We start from the raw sequence: 20,899 nt of genomic DNA, 5'->3' as shown, positions 1-20,899 counted from the left end.
TCATCCGCCCATAGTTAATGCATGCAAACCAAAAGTGAAAAGTGAAGCATTTCGGGGAAAATGAAACTCATGATAAGGCTGATTGACTTTTTTTTTGACAGCACTTTTTTTTAGTTTTATCTTTCTGCATTGATTATTGCGATATCTTTTATTTCTTTATATTTTGTGGACAAAAATTCGAACAAATCCAGCAATTTTGAATATATGTAGTTATCGTTCTAATAACACAAACGGTAATAACGCTAAATTTGCTTTATTTCACTTTTAATTGGGAAATAATACCAAAATCTGAGATTTGCTTTCTTTTCAACAAAGACTGGAAATAAAACAAATTTTGCCTTATTTTCCATTCCTTATTTATACTATTTGTAACAAAAACAATTTACTGACAGAAGGAAAAAGAACTTTGTTTAGGTGTTGTCAGTAACTTAACCTCACTTTTTCGGCAGGTCTATTCCGGTCACGCATTTTAAAGTACTAGAAAAGGTACTAATTATTTACTACTTTTAATCCGTTGGTGCATACTACTTCAAATTAAATGAAGAAAAATGTATAATTACAGGCTTATAAGCCTGAATATATGTTTGTATCGGCAGCTCCACACAGTTTGGACATATATTGTAACTTTAAAAAAGTAAAAGCCGTAAAATAAGACAATTTCCTATTAGACTGTAAATGATATTCTAAATAGATTAAAACACATAAATATCGATAATATAAGCGAATTCCTAATTTAACCATGCCACCACTCTATTCTAATGTATCAGTAGTTCATTTGGCTCAATATTATGACAATGCAGCAAAAGTTATTTAATATAAAAAATCACCTTTCCATACTATTTTTGTGAAAGTTTTTCTCCATTGATAACCACGATATCTTTTATTTTTCTACTTTTTGAGTACAAAAATTATACAAATCCAGCAATTTTAAATATTAATATTGTTCTGAAAACACCAAGTATTTTAGATACTATTTCCCAACGAATAGTAGTATAAAAATTAAGATCGGCAGCACTGAAAATAAGCATGCCGATCTTGTCAAAATCACAACAAACACGTCGCTACTGACAACACCTTGTTATTATTCCACCATGGTTTATTCCAAAAATACAATTAAACAAAAAACGTGATATAATATATGAAGAAAGTAATATTGACAAAATATTTTTACTTAGCCTAACAAAATGTAGGGAAAGCGTCGTCTTTAATAACTGCTCGGCAAATTGGACATAGCGCTTTTGTATGAATTTTGTCTGCATGCTTTCTGATATGTTGAATATATTGCTAGAAAACCTTAAAATGTTTGCATGGAATGCAGTTAAAATTTCTGCATTATCATCACTTGCTTCGCTATTTCCGAACTGCAGATTTCGTTTCCGAAGACGAAGCAAACATGTGGTACCAAACAGTTGTGTAACAAGTAATTTTTAGCAAAAAAAAAATCGACTTCAACTATCATATAAAAATATATATTTATATATCCCATGATCCACTGATCGGATCTTAACCACATTAGTATGGGACCACCTCTGAGACACTACCTTTCCGATGCAAAAAGTTATCGAAATCGGTTGACGTGGTCCAAAGTTATGCGGTAACATACATAAAAAAAATAAATAAAAAATAAAAATAAAAAAATATTCCGACGAATTGATAACCTCCTCCTCTTTTGGAAGTCGGTGAAAAATATGTAAAATTTTACATACGAGCAGGTGGGATAAATGGCGCAATAAACAGGTGAAGTAATAAAACAGCTTTCTCGTTTTATTTTCTGACATTCGGCTGCCTTATAGTCACATTTTATAGGCAAATTTTCAAATAAGGCTGTGTCAAAATCTTTATTCTCACTCTAATATTACTTCACCTGGTATAATTCCACCAAGCGTGGGATGCATGCAATAACACCATACGAAATAATTCCCATAACAATAATAATAATAATAATAATAGATTGGCGCTTACACATATGTTAGTGTTTGGCGTGCGCCTTGATGTTGTCACACAAAGCGGAGGGACCTACAGTTTTACGCCGACTCCGAACGGCGATTGTATTTTTATGAGAAGCTGTTTTTCATGGCAGAAATACACTCGCCATTGCCTGCCGAGGGACGACCGCTGTTAAGAAAAAACTTTTTTCTATATTTTTGGGATGTTGCTTTGACCAGGGCTTGAACCCAGGTGCTGATGTGTGAAAGCGCGCACTGCTTACCACTACACCACGGCGGCCGACAATAATTCCCATTAATTAGACATTAAAAAGCAGTTTCAGAAGTGAACTAGTGTCATTTTATTATTATTCATTTTTCTAAACGGTTATAAAGGAGGTATAAAGGAGGGGAAAGGACGGGGGACGCGAGCGCGAGCGCGAGCGCGACGCGTTGTGACGTTCCCAAGACAGCCGGTTCCACGTACCGGAATGACTCATTCCCAAGACAGCCGGTTCTACGTACCGGAATGACTCGGGTTTTACCCGACCAAGGGCTGTTGTTTCGGCGACCTAACCCCTCTTAGATCGGCGATACCCCTCAATCATTGTTCGTCCATGGAGCAACTCCTTGCAGCCGGATTGCTCCGCATCCTTCTTCTCCGGGCGGGCGTAGAGCCCAACCCCGGACCAGAAACGTATTTCTGCTGTGTTTGCCAGAATCGACTCCATCCAAACTCCACTTCGGTTAGGTGCAATTCATGCAACGGATGGAGTCACCTAAGAACCTGCTCTGGTCTTAGGTCTCACCGGGAGTGGACCACAAGCTATGTGGCTCCCTGCTGCTCAAGCCAAACGGCACAATCAGCCTCCACGGCTACCCGCTCGCGCAACGCACCCAACACCCGAAGAGCCTGCACGGCTCCGAGAAGCTCCTCTGGGCAGCAGCAAACCTCCCAACCACAGGTAGACCTCACTCCTCCCTCACCCCCCGTATCGCGACCAGCCTCCCAAGGCATACGAAACTCCTACAACTCAACTGCAACGGACTCCAGAGCAAGATTGAGGAGATAGTAGTCTTTATGGGTCGGCACGGCATATTGATAGCTGCGGTCCAAGAAACGAAGTTGCACAGCAACTCAACTCTATTGGGTTGCGCCGCCTACAATGTGCTCCGTAAAGATCGCGAGCGAGATAATGGTGGCGGACTAGCGTTCATCTTACACCACACAGTGCAGTATCGGCTTATCGAAGAAGACATCGACCCGAGGGACACCACCCTAGAATGTCAGGGCATAGCAGTCCGGTCAGGCGATGTCGAGCTCGAAATATTCAACGTTTATATACCCCCTGTCACCTGCTGCCCGGCAGGATATCACCCTGACATAGGTGCGCTACTCAGAGGTGAAAACCGAATGGTAGTAGGTGACTTCAACGCGCACCACGATCTATGGCACTCAAGCCTGGCCAATGATCGTAGCGGAAACCTTTTGGCTGAGCAGATAGACGATTCGACATTCTGCACCATGAACGACGACGCCCCCACCAGGATTATGGGTAGCTGCAGCAGCTCGCCAGACCTAACAATTGCTAGCGCTGGTTTGATCAATAGCATCTCATGGCGACCGATGCTAACACTAGCATCAGACCATCTACCCATAGTCGTCTCGATCAATAAGCCCACCGACTTTGCTCCCGCGGACCACCGAACCTATACCAACTTCAACGAAGCTGATTGGGACGGCTTCGCGGAAGTCACCGAGAGCAGCTTCGCCGCCCTTCCCACACCCACAAACATACACACTGGCGAAGCCAGTTCCGCAGGGTAGTCACTGCCGCAGCGGCTCGCTTCATCCCGTCCGGACGCATCGCGGAAGTCCGCCCAAATTTCCCGGCCGAAGCAGCTGTACTAGCAAACGAGCGTGACCACTCTACGCCAGGTCGACCCCGGGGACCCCCGTCTGAGGGACTTAATTTGGAGATTCGGAAACTGGTAAATCAGCATAAGCGGAAAAAGTGGGAGGAGCACTTGAAGGCCTGTAACTTCACATCTGGTGTGAGTAAGCTCTGGTCAACCGTGAGGTCCCTGTCCAACCCAACGAAGCGTGATGACAGAGTGGAAATCTCTTTCGAAGGTCGCGCTTCGTCGGACCCGAAGAAATGCGCAGCCTACTTTAGTAGGCAATTCACACTGCACCCTTCGGTAGACAAGGCCAAACGTCGAGTGACCAGGAGGCTCCACAAGCTGCCAAAAAACAGTGTACCACTTGTTTTCACCAGCTGTGAAGTGAAGGGGGCCATCGGGAAACCGAAAGCCTCCAAACCATTGGACCCGACGGAATCTGCATGCTGATGCTAAAACATTTAGGGCCTAAGGGAGTAGCTTACCTTACGGAGGTCCTCAACCTGTCCATAGGCCACTCTCATCATTCCTGATGTGTGGAAATCAGAGGAGAGTGGTCCCACTGCTGAAACCGGGAAAGCCCGCCAACAAAGGAGACTCTTATCGCCCGATAACGCTCCTTTTCCCGGTCGCGAAGACGCTTGAGGCCCTACTACTCCCATACTTCACTTGCCACCTGACCCCAGCTAAGCACCAGCACGGATTCCGTAAAGTGCACAGCACAACAACAGCACTTAACGCCATAAACACACAAATAACTCGTGGCCTAAATCGAAACCGCCCCTGTGAGAGAACGGTCCTAGTAGCGCTGGACTTGTCAAAGGCGTTTGACACCGTCTGTCATTCCACGCTACTAGAAGACATCGAGGCCTCCTCACTCCCACAGGGACTGAAGCGATGGTCGGCGAATTATATGAGTGGTCGACAGTCGTCAGTAATCTTCCGAGATCAAACCTCGAAACCAAGAAGGATTAAACAAGGGGTTCCACAAGGTGGTGTTCTCTCCCCCTTACTATTTAACTTCTACATCTCGAAACTTCCTCAACCACCTGAGGGAGTTTCCCTGATCTCATACGCTGACGATTGCTCGATTTTGGCGTCCGGGAATGGAATTGATGACCTCTGCTCAAAAGTGAACGACTATCTCTCCAGCCTTTCTCGCTTCTTCACTGCAAGGAGCCTAACACTCTCCCCAACGAAATCAACGGCGACCCTCTTCACCACCTGGACGAAGGAGGTCAGGCTAGAGTTGGGTATACACGTCGACGGCACACCAATACCGACGGTGAACAACCCGAAAATTTTAGGGGTTACCTTTGATAGCCTGCTCTCCTTCTCCACGCACACAACCGCAATTGTCAATAAAGTACAGAGCCGCAACAAGGTCCTCAAGTCGCTCGCCGGCAGCACTTGGGGCAAAGACAAAGAAACGTTGCTGGCAACATACAAGGCAATTGGCCGGCCGGTTCTAAACTATGCTGCGCCAGTTTGGACGCCGGGGACTAGTTGGACGCAGTGGACGAAGCTACAGACTTGTCAGAACGCCGCACTCCGGACAGCGACTGGGTGCCTTCTGATGACGCCTGAGCACCACCTGCACAGCGAGGCCCAAGTGCTCCCCGTCAGGGAACACAACAAAATGCTCTGTAAGCAATTTCTGGTGGGGTGTCACAGAAGTGAACACCCTAACAGACTGTTGCTTCAGGAGGAGCCTCCGCCCAGGCACGTCAGGGGGCACCTATTCGTGTACCAGGACGCAGTCCAACAGTACATAGACCAACCGTTGGGCCCGACGATATACAGACGAGCCATAAACGACATTCATAGCGAGTCAGTTACCACCTACCTCGACTCTCGACCTATGAATGCCGTAATACGAGCCAATCACCACCTGTGGAAGAGACGGAGCTTCAACTGCCACGAGGGACCCGCGTTACCCTGGCTCAATTACGGTCTGGATACTGTAGCCGCCTTAACAGCTACCTGTCCAGACTCGACCCCAATATCCCCAATGAGTGCCCAGCATGTGGAGAGTCCCCCCACGACACCAACCACCTCTTTACATGCCAGCTCAATCCGACTCAACTAACACCCCTCTCCCTCTGGTCCGAAACCATCGAAACAGCTCGTTTCCTGGGCCTCCCGTTAGTTGAGCTCGACGACAATGATTGAAAGTAGACCCGAAAATGGCGGGGCTTAGTAGTGCCGCTACAACAACAACAACAACACGGGGCCGCGCGCGAACACGAACCGCCGCGACGCTGGGCATTTTCAAAATTGTATGCTTACAAATCCGTCCATTTAACTTGTTCATGTACTACATTTTGTCAAATATATCTGGGTGACTACTCACATATGTGCACTATTTTGCTTTATTACTCAATTGTTAAGTTTAAAAGTTGGTCTTATTGCTCAACGAGAAATCAAATAAAGCAAATTTGTGTTATTTCACATTCAATTGTGAAATAACACAAATTTGCGTTATTGCCGTTTGTATTATTTCACCACCCCATTACGTAATACTTGAATAGCCCCTAAGTATATGTCGAGTCCTTTATGCTGTCACAACAACCTTACACGAATGAAGTTATAATAGCTTTGTAAGGAATAACAACAATTAAATGCGACAATACGAATTAGAGGGCTGCATGAATTCATTCAAACTTCTAGCCAAACAGAGTACAGTAGATTTGAATATTTTACTTCATATACCAAACACTCAGCGTTTGGAATTTTGTAAGTTATGAATATACATTTTGTTTCAAAATTTCTACCTTCAAATGGAAGAATGTAAATGAATGAATGGAAAACATTCAAATCATTCAAACTCATTTCGGTAAAAGTTTTTTCTACAAACAAGTTTTCCGCATTGTAATAGGAGCGCAGCAATACATACATACATACATATCGTCGCTTAAAGTAAAAAACCGCGTATCGTCATTCTGCAAAACCGCGTAACTGACATTGGTTGCCAAAAATTGGATTTGCTCACACAAGCACTTGGCTCAATCCTTATCCATTCGTCCAGAAATGCGATTGCTTTATAAAAAGGAGAAGCATTTTGAAATATGAGTGTTTTTACACTCTAGAATAGAGCATAGTTTCTAAAACTTAACATACGCGGTTTTGCACTTGAAATGACGATATGTATGTTTGTACATATGTGCACAGAAAAAATATTTTTGNATATCTGGGTGACTACTCACATATGTGCACTATTTTGCTTTATTACTCAATTGTTAAGTTTAAAAGTTGGTCTTATTGCTCAACGAGAAATCAAATAAAGCAAATTTGTGTTATTTCACATTCAATTGTGAAATAACACAAATTTGCGTTATTGCCGTTTGTATTATTTCACCACCCCATTACGTAATACTTGAATAGCCCCTAAGTATATGTCGAGTCCTTTATGCTGTCACAACAACCTTACACGAATGAAGTTATAATAGCTTTGTAAGGAATAACAACAATTAAATGCGACAATACGAATTAGAGGGCTGCATGAATTCATTCAAACTTCTAGCCAAACAGAGTACAGTAGATTTGAATATTTTACTTCATATACCAAACACTCAGCGTTTGGAATTTTGTAAGTTATGAATATACATTTTGTTTCAAAATTTCTACCTTCAAATGGAAGAATGTAAATGAATGAATGGAAAACATTCAAATCATTCAAACTCATTTCGGTAAAAGTTTTTTCTACAAACAAGTTTTCCGCATTGTAATAGGAGCGCAGCAATACATACATACATACATATCGTCGCTTAAAGTAAAAAACCGCGTATCGTCATTCTGCAAAACCGCGTAACTGACATTGGTTGCCAAAAATTGGATTTGCTCACACAAGCACTTGGCTCAATCCTTATCCATTCGTCCAGAAATGCGATTGCTTTATAAAAAGGAGAAGCATTTTGAAATATGAGTGTTTTTACACTCTAGAATAGAGCATAGTTTCTAAAACTTAACATACGCGGTTTTGCACTTGAAATGACGATATGTATGTTTGTACATATGTGCACAGAAAAAATATTTTTGGATATTCATACAAAAATTGTCATTTATTTTAATTCAATTTATTTTCACTTTGTTTGAATATTCTAATGTCGACACATATATCAGAAAAAGTATTCACTCAAATTCCAAAAAATTTTAGGTCAAAATCATTAATTCGTTTTATATATGAATAATTCATAAGCCGTTTTGAATGAATTCATGCAGCCCTCTAATACGAATAGATATGTATACATTAGACTGCATCATCAAAAAAAGTTGCGGCTTTTCCGCAGGGATTACAAAATTTATTATATTTTAAGACGTCCACCAAAATATTTCGGAAAAACATTAAGATTTAAGCGAGCTGGACCGATTTGAAAATACCTCCAATAATGGAGTTTATGAATAAAAATTGTTTCTTAAAGAACTTGTTGAAAAAGTCCCCTCAGATGACAAAACAGATTTGGCTTAAAAAATCTGCATAAAAATATTTAAAAATCTTTTCAACGAAATCGTAATAATGAGATTTTTGATGTTGTTTTTTACTTTTTTTTAAGATTGATTTAAGGAAAACTTAAATAACCGGGCCAAAACTATACTGATTTAGACTTATGGGATCTCGGTAGAAAGGTATTTTCCCATTATTTTTATTTATGTGCAAAAAAAGTCATTCGTCTCCCAATTTTTCTTTTTTTTTCAAATACCAACACATCTTAATTCAACTTTGAATGATGATCGTTCATCCTACCTTTCTCTTTCATCCTTTAAATAAGCTTTTTAGCAAAGCAAAAAGGGTGAGAAAATACCTTTCCAATGATACCTCACAAGTCTAAATCGGAAGAGTTTAGGTTCCGTTATTCAAGTTTTTCTTATATCAATCTTTTAAAAATTTTTACGTAAATTTTTTAAGCTTAAACCGTCTTAACATTTGAGGGGATTTTTTCAAAAAAACATCTTTAAGAAACTATTCTTATTTATAAAAAAAACTCCATTTTTGGAGGTATTTTCAAATTGGTCCAGCTCGCTTCAATCTTAATATTTTGCCGAAATATTTTGGTGGACGTCTTAAAATATAAAGGATTTTATAATTCCAATGGAAAAACAGTACCGATTTTTTTTTGGATGGGGAGTGATGCAGTCTAGTATACATACATTTTACTTAAAATTTCAAGAAATATTGCAAGCTTGATTTTCTTCAAATTACAAAGCAAACTCTTAGAAGAATTGATACACAAGTGCATTACACAATCGCTACTAAAAGCCTTAATATGAATCTCGAACGATAGGCAGCACGAACGATTCGTCTGCAGAAGAATACTTCAAAAATTAGTTCAGCGACATTATTTTAGCTGATTTAAATGTAACCGAGACGATTGCAACGTAATCGATGTAAAGCAAGACGAATACGAACAATAGATTAATAAAATTGCAATCAGAGGCGGCATCGTCTGCAGACGAATCGTTCGTGCGGGCTATCGTTCAAGATATGTAATAAGGATGTAATTGTATGCAAACCTTTTTCTGAGCTCTTACCTTTCGACTGCGCGTAAGACATCAAATATGCAAAGTCCAAATTTTGCTTACTTCGCCATTTGACACGTTCCAACGAGTCCTGCAAGGTTATACGCAACGTTTCGAAATTCGGGTAGTAAGATGCCGATGGTGATATAATATCAATTAGACCACAGTCGACATATGGTTCGAAATTCAATTCGACTTGTTTGGCGATTGCATGCACCAATTCTTCTTCTGACTCGCCAATGTAAACTATTATTAACGTTTCATTTTGCTCTTCTTCATTCATGTTTTCAATAAGATTCTGCAACGTGCTGACCAAATACGACTGCTTCTCACGTTTCACCGTCGGTATGCCTAACACAATGCTCACATCTGTACGACTCTTTGAACGAATGTAAGCCGGATGCAGTGATGTAGAATCATCGAGTAGATGTGGCAGAAAGTTATAGGCCGTCGGGAGACGAATGGCAGTCGATGAACTAAATCGTTGAGTTGTATGTGAATGTGTAGCATTTTTTATCAATTGCCGCGCTTCGGGGCTCAGCGACTTCAGAAGTGTAGGCAAGCCTACTGCTGGCATTGCGGATGTGCTCGCGTTGGCTTCATTGCCAGGAGGTAAAGGTGCAACCGTTGCCATGGATATTGTTGTTGCATTACTGAGATGCAAATACTGTGAAAGTATTGCCACATCCTCTTGCCTGGACCGATACATCGACTCCAGGTACTGCAGACGAAAGCGACACTCTGCCAATTGTTGTGACAGTGACTGTTCGGTGGATAATTCTGGACCCATAATGAAAAGGATGATAAGACAGGGAGTTATCACCAATAAGATAACCGCCAGTAAACAGTTGCGTTCACGAATCTTAAACATTTTCGTTGCGATTCTTCTGCTGAGCCGTGGATGGACGAGTGGAACAAGATCAAAATACTTTCCTTCCTTAACCATTAAGTAGTATACATGTGAAAATTCAAGCGTTAATCGGACTATGCTTAGTAATAAATATTTGTTCGTAATTAGGAAAACTGGTAATCTAGTTTGTTCACATTAGGCTTGATAAAATTTACTTGTTGGAGAAATCAACTCCTTACATTGTGCATTTTAGTCGCTTTTCAATGCTGCGCATAAGCTAAGTAAGTCTTCTGAGTAGAAACTTAATCATGAAATTACCCAGCTCAAGCTGCTTAGGTCACTATGTATTGATTGAGTGGCTCCCTTATTTTGTAAGATTTCGTTGTTAGAATAGTAGTTTAATACCTTTTTATTACTTGTAACATATACTTTAGTAGATTTACACGACGTTGACTACACTTTTGTACCACATTAGCATTAGTTAGCGCTAAAAGCAGCTGCCATTCTTCCCACGTGCCATTTTTCGGTTTATCCAATCGATCACAATTATATTTGGGAGAATGAGATACTGTAAAAGAGATCATAAAGCGAAAAACAATTTAATTGTTTACTTGTTGTTATATATTTTAAATGTAAATTTAAACATTGTATAACTATATAATTTTTACTTTTAATTAAGTACCATGGTGGAATTATACATACCAGATGTTGGACATTGACAGCGTTTTCGCTCTAATCCGCTTTCTTGGCTGCCCAACCTACATCTGTTTTCTTATTCATAAAGTAAATTTTGCGGTCGTTAAAAAAAATCGAAACTAGCTTATTTTCTAAACAAAAGTTTACTTGCAACTACTTAACAATTCTATAACATTTACCATATTCTTGTTCGTTGGCAACTGAAAATTAAATAATTATTTCGAATATTTCTAATTAGGTCCATTCAATAACTTTTCCAGTAATTACTTGAGAGGAAGAGAAAAGTATCAGAAAATGTTATTGAATGCAAAACTAATAAAAACTTGGAATTTATACCATTTCGACACTTTGTTATGGTTAAGTTCTAGCGCAAAATTTTCCTTTTGGTTGGGAATATTTCCCATCCTAATAAAAATCGTTGGATTTAAATTATTCATCCGTAATTTTGTCTTGCCGCTGTGGTGTAGTGGTAAGCAGTGCGCGCTTCCACTCCGCAGCACCTGCGTTCAAACCCTGGTCAAAGCAACATCGCAAAAAATATAGAAAAAAGGTATTTTCTTAACAGCGGTCGTCCCTCGGCAGGCAATGGCAAACCTCCGAGTGTATTTCTGCCATGAAAAACAGCTTCTCATAAAAATACCATCGCCGTTCGGAGTCGGCTTAAAACTGTAGGTCCCTCCGCTTTGTGTGACAACATCAAGGCGCACGCCACAAAGCGGAGGAGAAGCTCGGCCAAACACTAACATATGTGTAAGCGCCAATCTATTATTATTATTATTATTATTAATTTTGTCTTTAGCATGTATTCATCAAATCCTTTTCTTAAACACTTTGTTTAACTTTGAATTTGAAGGGTGAGCTGATTTTTTATCAGCTTCAATTTCTTCCTACTAAATTTGTTACTTGCAAGAATTTGCAGCTCTTTCGGGTAACGTAACATCTCGGATTCGCTCTCTCTTGCAATTTTTTTTGGTTATTGACCGCAATTCCAGTAAAAACTTGCAAGTAGTGGTAACAATTCGAAACAATTTTTCGATATTGAACAGACGTATTGATTTCGGACCTTTCCACTGCTTAAACTGTGGCAATGAAATGAAAGAAAAAAAGATGATTTACTGTGCAAATATTATTTTCCTTAAGCGGCGTTTTCATGGTTCAACTTGTTCGTTCAACTTTTTGTTGAATGCGAGTGTTGAATAGTGCAAACGGCCTTTCAACAAATCGCTTTCAATGAAGTTGGTCGGCAGCCAACTCTCATTCAACTTTTGATTCAACTAATCGCCTGTAAAAGTTGAACAACGCAAACACTGCTTTAGATTCTAATTGTTTCTGTTAGGTGCATATTACTTCACCCATTTCTTATAATCTGCTCGCCATTATTTGCGAAAACCAATTCAAGCTTGAATTTTATATTGTAAGCTCCAAATAGAGATCGGCACGGGACTAAATATCCAACCCCGATCCCGCCCATCCCAAAATAAAATTTTTAAGGCCCGAACCCGCCCGTCCCGACGTTTTTCAGAATTGTAACTCGGGTCCCGTGGGTCCCGAAACCTATCACTAAGAAAAAATCACATGTCTTTCAAATTAATTTTAAATAATAAAAAAAAAATTATGAAAGATCTGGCATCTTCCGATTATTTTGTTTTACTTTGCTGTCCGTTTTCGTCACAAAAAAAAAGCATAAACAAGTAAGAAAGTCTAAGTTCGGGCGGAGCCGAACATTAAATACCCGGCGCAAGTATTAAATATATGTTTTCCCCCTTTCCGAAAGCTACCGCTACATGATAAGCCGGGGTGTATACATTTTAAGTAAATTAGCGTCCTTAAATTTCGAAATATTGAAATTTCAAGCATATCTGAAATTTACCGTTATATGAAAAGCGGCCTCAATTTTAGTCCGATTTCAACAATTTTCAACGGTTTGCTTTTATGTGGCAAGCACAATAACCATACCGAGCTTGGTACAAATTGCTAGAACGGTTAGCGAGATACATATATGTGATCNATTTCATACAACGTTTTTAAGGAAGATTTTCTGAATTTTCGGTAGTTGCGATTTTATCGACAGTGTCGGGAAAGGATTTTGGTCCCGTCCGCAAAATTTTCACAGACCTCCCCTATACCGCTTATCCCGGCCATTTTGAAGTCGGTACCATGGTCCCGCGGGTACCGATATCCCGCGCCCATCTTTAATATGAGCAACCCAAGTGAAGGTTTGGGTCATTACAGGAAGAGAGGGAACTTAAGTAGCAGATATGTTAAGTATTTCAAGTAGGGCTGTGCGATTAATTGATTACTCAAAATTTTAATTAATCATAAAGTAAATAACTCAATTATTCGATTAATTGGAAATTATGATTACTCAAAAGTTCAGTTACTCGAGTAATCAAGATTTTTGATTAACCAAAAACAAAAATATTTGAGTAATTTGCTTTATGATTAATCAACATTTCGAGTAAAATGAGTAATCAACATTTCAACTCTTTACATATGTATAAAGTAGTTAAAGTTCCTTGATACTTTGAAAACAACGTTTCTGTTTTCAAAAATTAAAACAAAAAATTTTTTCATATACAGAATGTAAAAAAGAAAATAAGCATTTTCCAAAGCAAACTCTTTTAACGAGCAAAATTATTTTTTTTGAGTAATCATATTTCAAGTAACTCGATTAATCATCGTTTTGAGTAATCAAAATCTTGATTACTCGAGTAATTGATTAACCGAATAATTGATTAACCAACTTGCTCGAGTAATCGAATAATCGCACAGCCCTAATTTCAAGTCCAAGTATTTAAAATGCAAAAACAAATTTTGTCAAAAGTGAAATTCTCAATATTTTCGAAAATTACACAGGTTTTCAAAAAAGACAAAAGTTTCTGCATATTAAACCAAACCTCTATATCCGTTACTCCGGCCCCTTGAATGCGAATCCGAGGTCTGTTGTCCTCCATCACGTCACGTTCGAGTTCATTTGAAGGTTAAGTAGGGAAACATTCATTAAATAAACCTGAAAGTTCAATACAATTCTTCTGAATTTGATCATGAGATGACCTTGGCATGACCTCTAGATAACCTAGATAAAGGGACCCCCATATTCGGATTCAGAGATAAAAAAAACCATGTATGTATATGAATTTGTATTTTAATGGAATACCTTTTTTTTTCTATTTAACCTTCAAATGACCTCGAACCTGACGTGGTGGAGACTAACATACCTCGGACTCGCATTCAGCGCGTCGAATAACATAGGGATATAGAGGTTCGGTTTAATATGCAGAAACCTTTTTTTTATAACCCTGCGTTATTGAATCGATTTTCAGAAAGTGGATATTGTTCGAAAGGTAATTAGAAGACCTTTCATTTTTTATGCATATCTGTATAATTTATATTATATAATATGTATCGAGGGCTTATGTTCCATACGCTCTTCTGCACTTTTCTCAAAAATGAGATTCTGATATAAAAATTCACCTAAAGGGTGAACACACCAAAACTGCGGCACTTTGGGAAGGTTTAACTTACCCAAAAAGATTTCAATATTTTGAAATTCAAATACCATAAGCTGACCATGACCTTAGTTGGACATAGAAGAAATTTCATTTGAATTTGATTCCTAGTTGAGTTAAAAATGGCAACCGAGTTAGAAACGAGACAAACCATTTTGCACGAGTACACGTAAAATTGCTAAAAATTAAAGATTGCACTATTCGACAGTTTGCAGGGTTTTAATCGGTTAGTTACGAGAAAACCAGGGAGCGGGGGTTAGCGTGGTCAAAGTGATGAAAACAGTGCTCGGAAGGTCCTCAGTGCGTTTTCGCGAGATCCGAAGATTTTGTCGCGTTATGTTGCAAAATCCGTACGGAGATCGCAGTTTTTCGTACAAAAGGTAAAGCGGAAAGCTTCATTGAGATGTTCTACAGCTCAAACAGCGCCAGACCGAGGCGCAAAGTAGAATGTTACAGCGAAATCCCGCATTCGGAAGTTGTATGAATTCTAAATTAAAAAATACAACTGCATTGTTATGGACTGCGAAACCTACTGCTATAAAAATNTTACGAAACCGAATGCTTTAAAAATTCAAAATATATTGCAGGTCAAGATTTGTATACTGCTGCAAGTCGTCAAGATGCCCCTGAAAGCTGTAAGCTGAAAATGAAGTCCAAATTTCCAAAAAACAACAGGGTTTGGCAAGCTATTTGTTCTTGTGGCCGTAAGAGCAGCCCTTTTTTCCCATCTGGGACAATGAATGATCAAGTTTATCGGGATGAGTGGCTCAAAAGGCGTCTTCTTTCATTTATCAACAGATAAGGTAGTAGGCCACTGTTCTAGGCGGACATGGCAAGCTGCCACTATGCCAAGGACACATTGCCGTGGTTTAATGCAAACTACAGTGCCAGTTACTGTCGAAATTCGACAGTTTTTCAAGTTTTTATGAGCCTTGGAGAGTTTCTAACTTAACACGTAGCAAAACCTTACGATACAAATTAACTTACCGGAACATCTGCTGCTTTGGAACTAAAACGAAACTAAATTTTTTTATCTTAGAACTTCAGCAAGACTTAGAATTGACCCAAAACATTCCACTTGATCGATAAATACACTGGTCGACGGCCAAAATTTACCAGAGACGCCGTTATGAAATTCGTATGTAAAATCACCCCCTGATTCCGAAAATCAAGGTTATTTTTAATTTTATGGTACCGTTTTTGAGATATTTGCAATTTACCGTTTTTGCAAAAAAATAATCATATATATCTCAAGAACGAATTAAGCAATTCCAAAACGGTTTGAAGCTTTTAAAAGGTAATACAATTTTCTATAAAGCTGTGCATACAACACTTTTTGGCCCTGTAGATTCAAAGATAACGAACAATCATTACCGATTTTTTCAATTTTTTTTGTAAAAATATAAAAAAAATTGTACTTTGCGGGGAAGGATCTCGAAAACCTTTTATTTTTTTGCAGATTTTTTTTTTCTCCCTAAGCTCTGTTATATTACAAAAAAATAAGGTATCATCGAAGAAAATCGATGCAAAACTACGTAAGTTATAAGCGATCAAATAAAAATACCCAGGTTGCGCAATTTCAACGTATACCTCAAAACGTATGTATGGTATAAAGAAGAGTGAAATATCTAGCTATGCTCTGTTTCTATTGAGTTAAAAGTTCAATTTATGAATGAAATTACCCATATTTTTAACTTTTTTTTAAATTTATTTATGTTTATACTATATTCTAACAATCTATATTTATCTTAATTTGATTTTACTATGTTGTCGAAATAATTATGTGTTCTACTTTGACGCTTATTCAGTTTAGGATCGGTTTCTCTTATGAGAAACCAGCAGTAATCACCTATCATTGCGACGTCCCAGAATCCTTGATATCGATTCTCAATTAATTTCATTTGCTGATGAAACCTTTCGCCATGTTCATCACTTTCGTCGCCAAGATTTGCCGGAAAAAAGCTCAAATGTGAGTGGAGAAAGTGAATTTTTAAAGACATATTTACGCCCATTTTCGCATAATTATTGATTAGGTCGTTCACTATCTGCTCGTAGTTAGGGCTTTTGTGTCTACCGAGAAAAGAAGCAACGATCTTTTCAAAGGATTCCCACGCTGCTGCCTCAACTGATGAGAGTAGTCCTTTGAATTGATTATTGTTGATCAACTTTCTTATTTGTGGTCCAACAAAAATACCTTCCTTTATCTTGGCTTGAGAAATATCTGGAAAAACTGTTTTCAAATAGTCGAATGCTTCGCCTTCTTTGTCCAAAGCCTTAACAAAGTTTTTAATGAGACCGAGCTTGATGTGTAAGGGTGGAAGTATGATTTTCTCTTTCTTGACAAGAGGGGTGTATTTGATGTTATCCACACCAACGGTAAACTCGACTCTTTCCGGCCAATCCTTTCTGACGTAGTGGTCCTTACGAGCTCGGCTATCCCACTTGCAGAGGAAGCAGCAGTGCTTGGTGTAGCCACTTTGTAGACCGCATAGCATTGCAACGACTTTGAGATCAGAACATATTTTCCAATCATGCTCTTCATATTTGATAAATTTGAGTATTTTTTGCATTTCCTCGTAGGTTTCCTTTGTATTTACTGCATGTGCAATCGGGATAGAAGGCTTTTTGTTACCAATATGCAATAATACAGCCTTCAAACTCAGTTTATTGCCGTCTATGAACAATCGCCACTCTTTTGAATCATATGTTTGACCAAACTCTTTGAATAAACCAGGGATGTCGTTGCAGTAGCATATACTGTCTTTCTTGGTATAGTGTTTGGAAAATGGTTCGTGACGAGTTCTACTATATGTCACCTTAACATCGGATGACACAAATTTAAATTGTTGCATACGAGAAGTGTGGATCTCGGCCTTTTCCTTGGATAGTTCCAAATCTCTTATCCAATCATTAAGTTGTGCTTGTGACAGAACGTTTCTTTCGTTTTCCATGCGAAATTCAGTACAACTTGATCCCCCGCACTCAGATGTTACTGTTGACAATGGAACTGGATCCGCAACTGCCGTTGAATGTAGTACTGGTAATGTCACTGTAGGTACGCTAGCATAGGTTACTCCTCTTGATCTTCCAACGCCAAGTACTTTTGTTTGACAAATATAACACTCTATTGAATGGCAAGTAGGTTCTCTCCATATCATTGGTGTATCAAATTTTGTTTGTTGTCCTGATTCCCACTGAATCAATTCTACTCGACACGATGTACACAAAGTGTTCGGTGTCCATGGTTTTTCAGCATTTTTAGGCTCAATTCCAAAATACTTGGAGTATAAAGTTTTGATATGATCTGAGAACACTCGTCGTCGCCTTATGATGGTATATTGGCCACACATGAAACAGAACATATCTGGATCCTTATTACACTCAAATTCTCGCGTCCTTTTACTCATTTTATTTTTTTTAATAAATCACGGTTTTGAAATTAGACTTATGAACTGAACTATCTCCGGCGAGCCTTGAAGATGTTATGAAGTTTCAAAGCGCATTAACTCATATTTATACTCGGAACAAGAATAAAATTGAAAAAATCAAATCTTACCTAGACAGAAAGGTTCCTTTTTATAACAAGCCGGGAAAAGAAAATACTACCTGTTTTAGATGTAGGCTTTAGAAATTTTCTGTGTCTTATAATTTTGAAAATCTACCTGCATACTTACCCATAACTGACGGAAATACATGTTTATAACTACATGCCTACAGCAGGTTTCGAACCCAACCACTCTTCCTTTCGATGCAACCACTCTACCTACTATAATACAATTCGAGTATTAAAAGTACTATTTGATTTATTTAAAGAAAAAGTGTTATCATTGTTATGGTGTTATTCGTTTATCCGGATAATATCTCACTTGCACTTTATACCTTTAATATATGTATGTATGTATAGGTACATACATTGAAGTTGCGCAACCTGGGTATTTTTATTTGATCGCTTATAACTTACGTAGTTTTGCATCGATTTTCTTCGATGATAGCTTATTTTTTTTGTAATACAACAGAGCTTAGGGAGAAGAAAAATATCTGCAAAAAAATAAAAGGTTTTCGAGATCCTTCCCCGCAAAGTACAATTTTTTTTATATTTTTACAAAAAAAATTGAAAAAATCGGCAATGATTGTTCGTTATCTTTGAATCTACAGGGCCTAGCAAAAAGTGTTGTATGCACAGTTTATAGAAAATTTTATTACCTTTTAAAAGCTTCAAACCGTTTTGGAATTGCTTAATTCGTTCTTGAGATATATATGATAAAGTGGACCCAATTTTTTTTTTTTTTGCAAAAACGGTAAATTGCAAATATCTCAAAAACGGTACCATAGAATTAAAAATAACCTTGATTTTCGGAATCAGGGGGTGATTTTACATAAGAATTTCATAACGGCGTTTCTGGTAAAGAGAAAAAGTTGAAATTTGTGGTCCAGTGATATTAATGATTTGATACATATCGATAGTTCGATGAATTTCAAAAACACTAAAATCCGATAACTCAACAAAATTCGTTAACTCGACCAATTTCAATAACTGTGAAATTCGAGGGCTCGATAAATTTCGATAACTCAAAAATTTAAATTCTTTGGATACCTTTAAAAATTTTTATTTTTGACAGCTCCACATTTTTCGAAAGCTATCGAAAAATTTTGATAACTCATTACACTCTGTTAGCACGATAAAATTCGATAATCAGTGATAAATCGATAAGCTTATATAATCTTGAAATTTCGATTAATGGATATATTTTGAAAATTCCATAAACTTCGATTCGATGAATCAACCAATTTCAGTAGATCAATAATTATCGATAACTCTGTAAGTTGAAAGAACTCCATGCATTACTACAACTCGATAAATTTCGTTAAGTCTATAAATAATGATAATTCAATAAATATCGATAACTTGATACATTTCTTTAACTTGACAAATTTCGATAATCCCACATGTTTTTATAGCTCGATAACTCTCCGTAAATTTCGACAACTAAGTTTCTGTGACTATAAATTTCGACAACTCAATAAACATTGATCAATTTGATACGTTGTGATAATAAGCACACTGAACCAAAAATCCATCTCTGGATCAAAGAAAAACTTTCCTTACTTTTAGGTCGAAAATTCTTCCGAATGAGTAAAAAATTCTCCCGAATGCGTAATTTTTCTTTGGAATGTGTAAAAACGTACACGAAAATGTGGAACCGTGGATGTAATATCATTTTGAAGAAATGTTGGGCATGAAAAGAGGATAAAACTTCTTTAGTGCTGTTTCGTTCCCATTTTTCTTAATTTTGATTGCTGTTTTTCTTCAATTAAGAGAAGTTTTTATTTTGGGTGCATGGGTAAATTTCGATAATTCTAAACTTCGATGATTCGATAAATTTCGGTAACTTTTATGGAAAATTTCAAGTCAGTTACCCTTCTTATGTATTTCTCATTGTCTCCATTTTCGTCTTTATCTTCACTTTTGCCTTCTTTTTTTGTCTTCATCGTTATCACTTGTTTCTTCATCTTCATATTTATCTTTATTTCAAAGTTTAATTTCAAATACGAAGTAAAACAAAATGCGAAACAGCTTAAATTGAACGGGTTGCAAAACCAACCATACACAAATATGGAAACTTTTAAACAACGATTTTCAACCAATTTCGAAACTATAAAAACTCTCCTCATCTACAGAAAATTACCTTTCCAACGGTGTTCTTGGTTTTGAAATCGGTAAATTTACCTTGGTTTTCATCTTTGTTTTTATCTTTCATATCTTTGCTTTTATCCTTTTCTTTGTCTATTCACGTAGATGAGATGAGGTGTGATGACGTGATAAGATGTGACGTGATTTTACGTCATATGATAGGATGTCATGTCATGTGCTGCCATATCCTGTGATGTCATGTCATAAGATGTCATACGATATGATGTCATATCATTAGATGCCACGTTACGTAATGCGATGTCATGTCATACGATGTCATATCCTGTGATGTCAAGTCATGTGATGTCATGCTATATAATGTGATGCCATATCATATAAGTCATGTCACGTGATATCGTGTGATGTGATATCATATTATGTGATGTAATATAATGTGATGTAATATAATGTGATGTAATATAATGTGATGTCTCATCATATCATGTGATATAATGCGATGTGATGTCATGTAATGTGATCGCATTCCATGTTCCGATTATTAAATCGGTAACCCTGTCGATAACTGTTTCAATAAAAATACCGATAACAATATCCATAAACATAGAAAAATACAACGATTGCAAAACCGATTTATTCATCGATAGATATAACAATCATCAGTATCGATTATTGTACATATCGATAACAATATAAATTACTAAATCGATAACAAAATCAATTATTTAATCGATTATTATACCGATAACAATATCCATTATTGTATCGATAAAAATATCGATTATTATATCGATAACAATATCGATTATTATATCGATAACAATATCGATTATTATATTGATTACAATAA

General features: G+C 37.7%; 1 protein-coding gene across 1 annotated transcript in view; it reads right to left on the bottom strand.

The window, feature by feature from the left end:
* Positions 1–9,149: 9,149 nt before the first annotated feature.
* LOC108360971 (alpha-1,3-mannosyl-glycoprotein 4-beta-N-acetylglucosaminyltransferase A-like) overlaps positions 9,150–20,899 on the bottom strand; it is a 20,156-nt gene continuing 8,406 nt past the window's right edge. The window contains exons 2-3 of the mRNA XM_017613480.1: positions 9,357–10,762; positions 9,150–9,295 (exon numbers count right to left, since the gene is read on the bottom strand). Coding sequence (XP_017468969.1) covers positions 9,150–9,295; positions 9,357–10,290 — 1,080 coding nt within the window. The 5' untranslated portion in view covers positions 10,291–10,762. The remainder of the gene's footprint in view (positions 9,296–9,356; positions 10,763–20,899) is intronic.

The sequence above is a fragment of the Rhagoletis zephyria genome, unplaced genomic scaffold (assembly GCF_001687245.7).
Source record: "Rhagoletis zephyria isolate East Lansing unplaced genomic scaffold, Rhagoletis_zephyria_1.1 Rzeph_scaffold_00669, whole genome shotgun sequence".
NCBI lineage: Eukaryota > Metazoa > Arthropoda > Insecta > Diptera > Tephritidae > Rhagoletis > Rhagoletis zephyria.
Note: the sequence above shows the minus strand (reverse complement) of the source record. Positions and strands in the feature narration are given on the sequence as shown.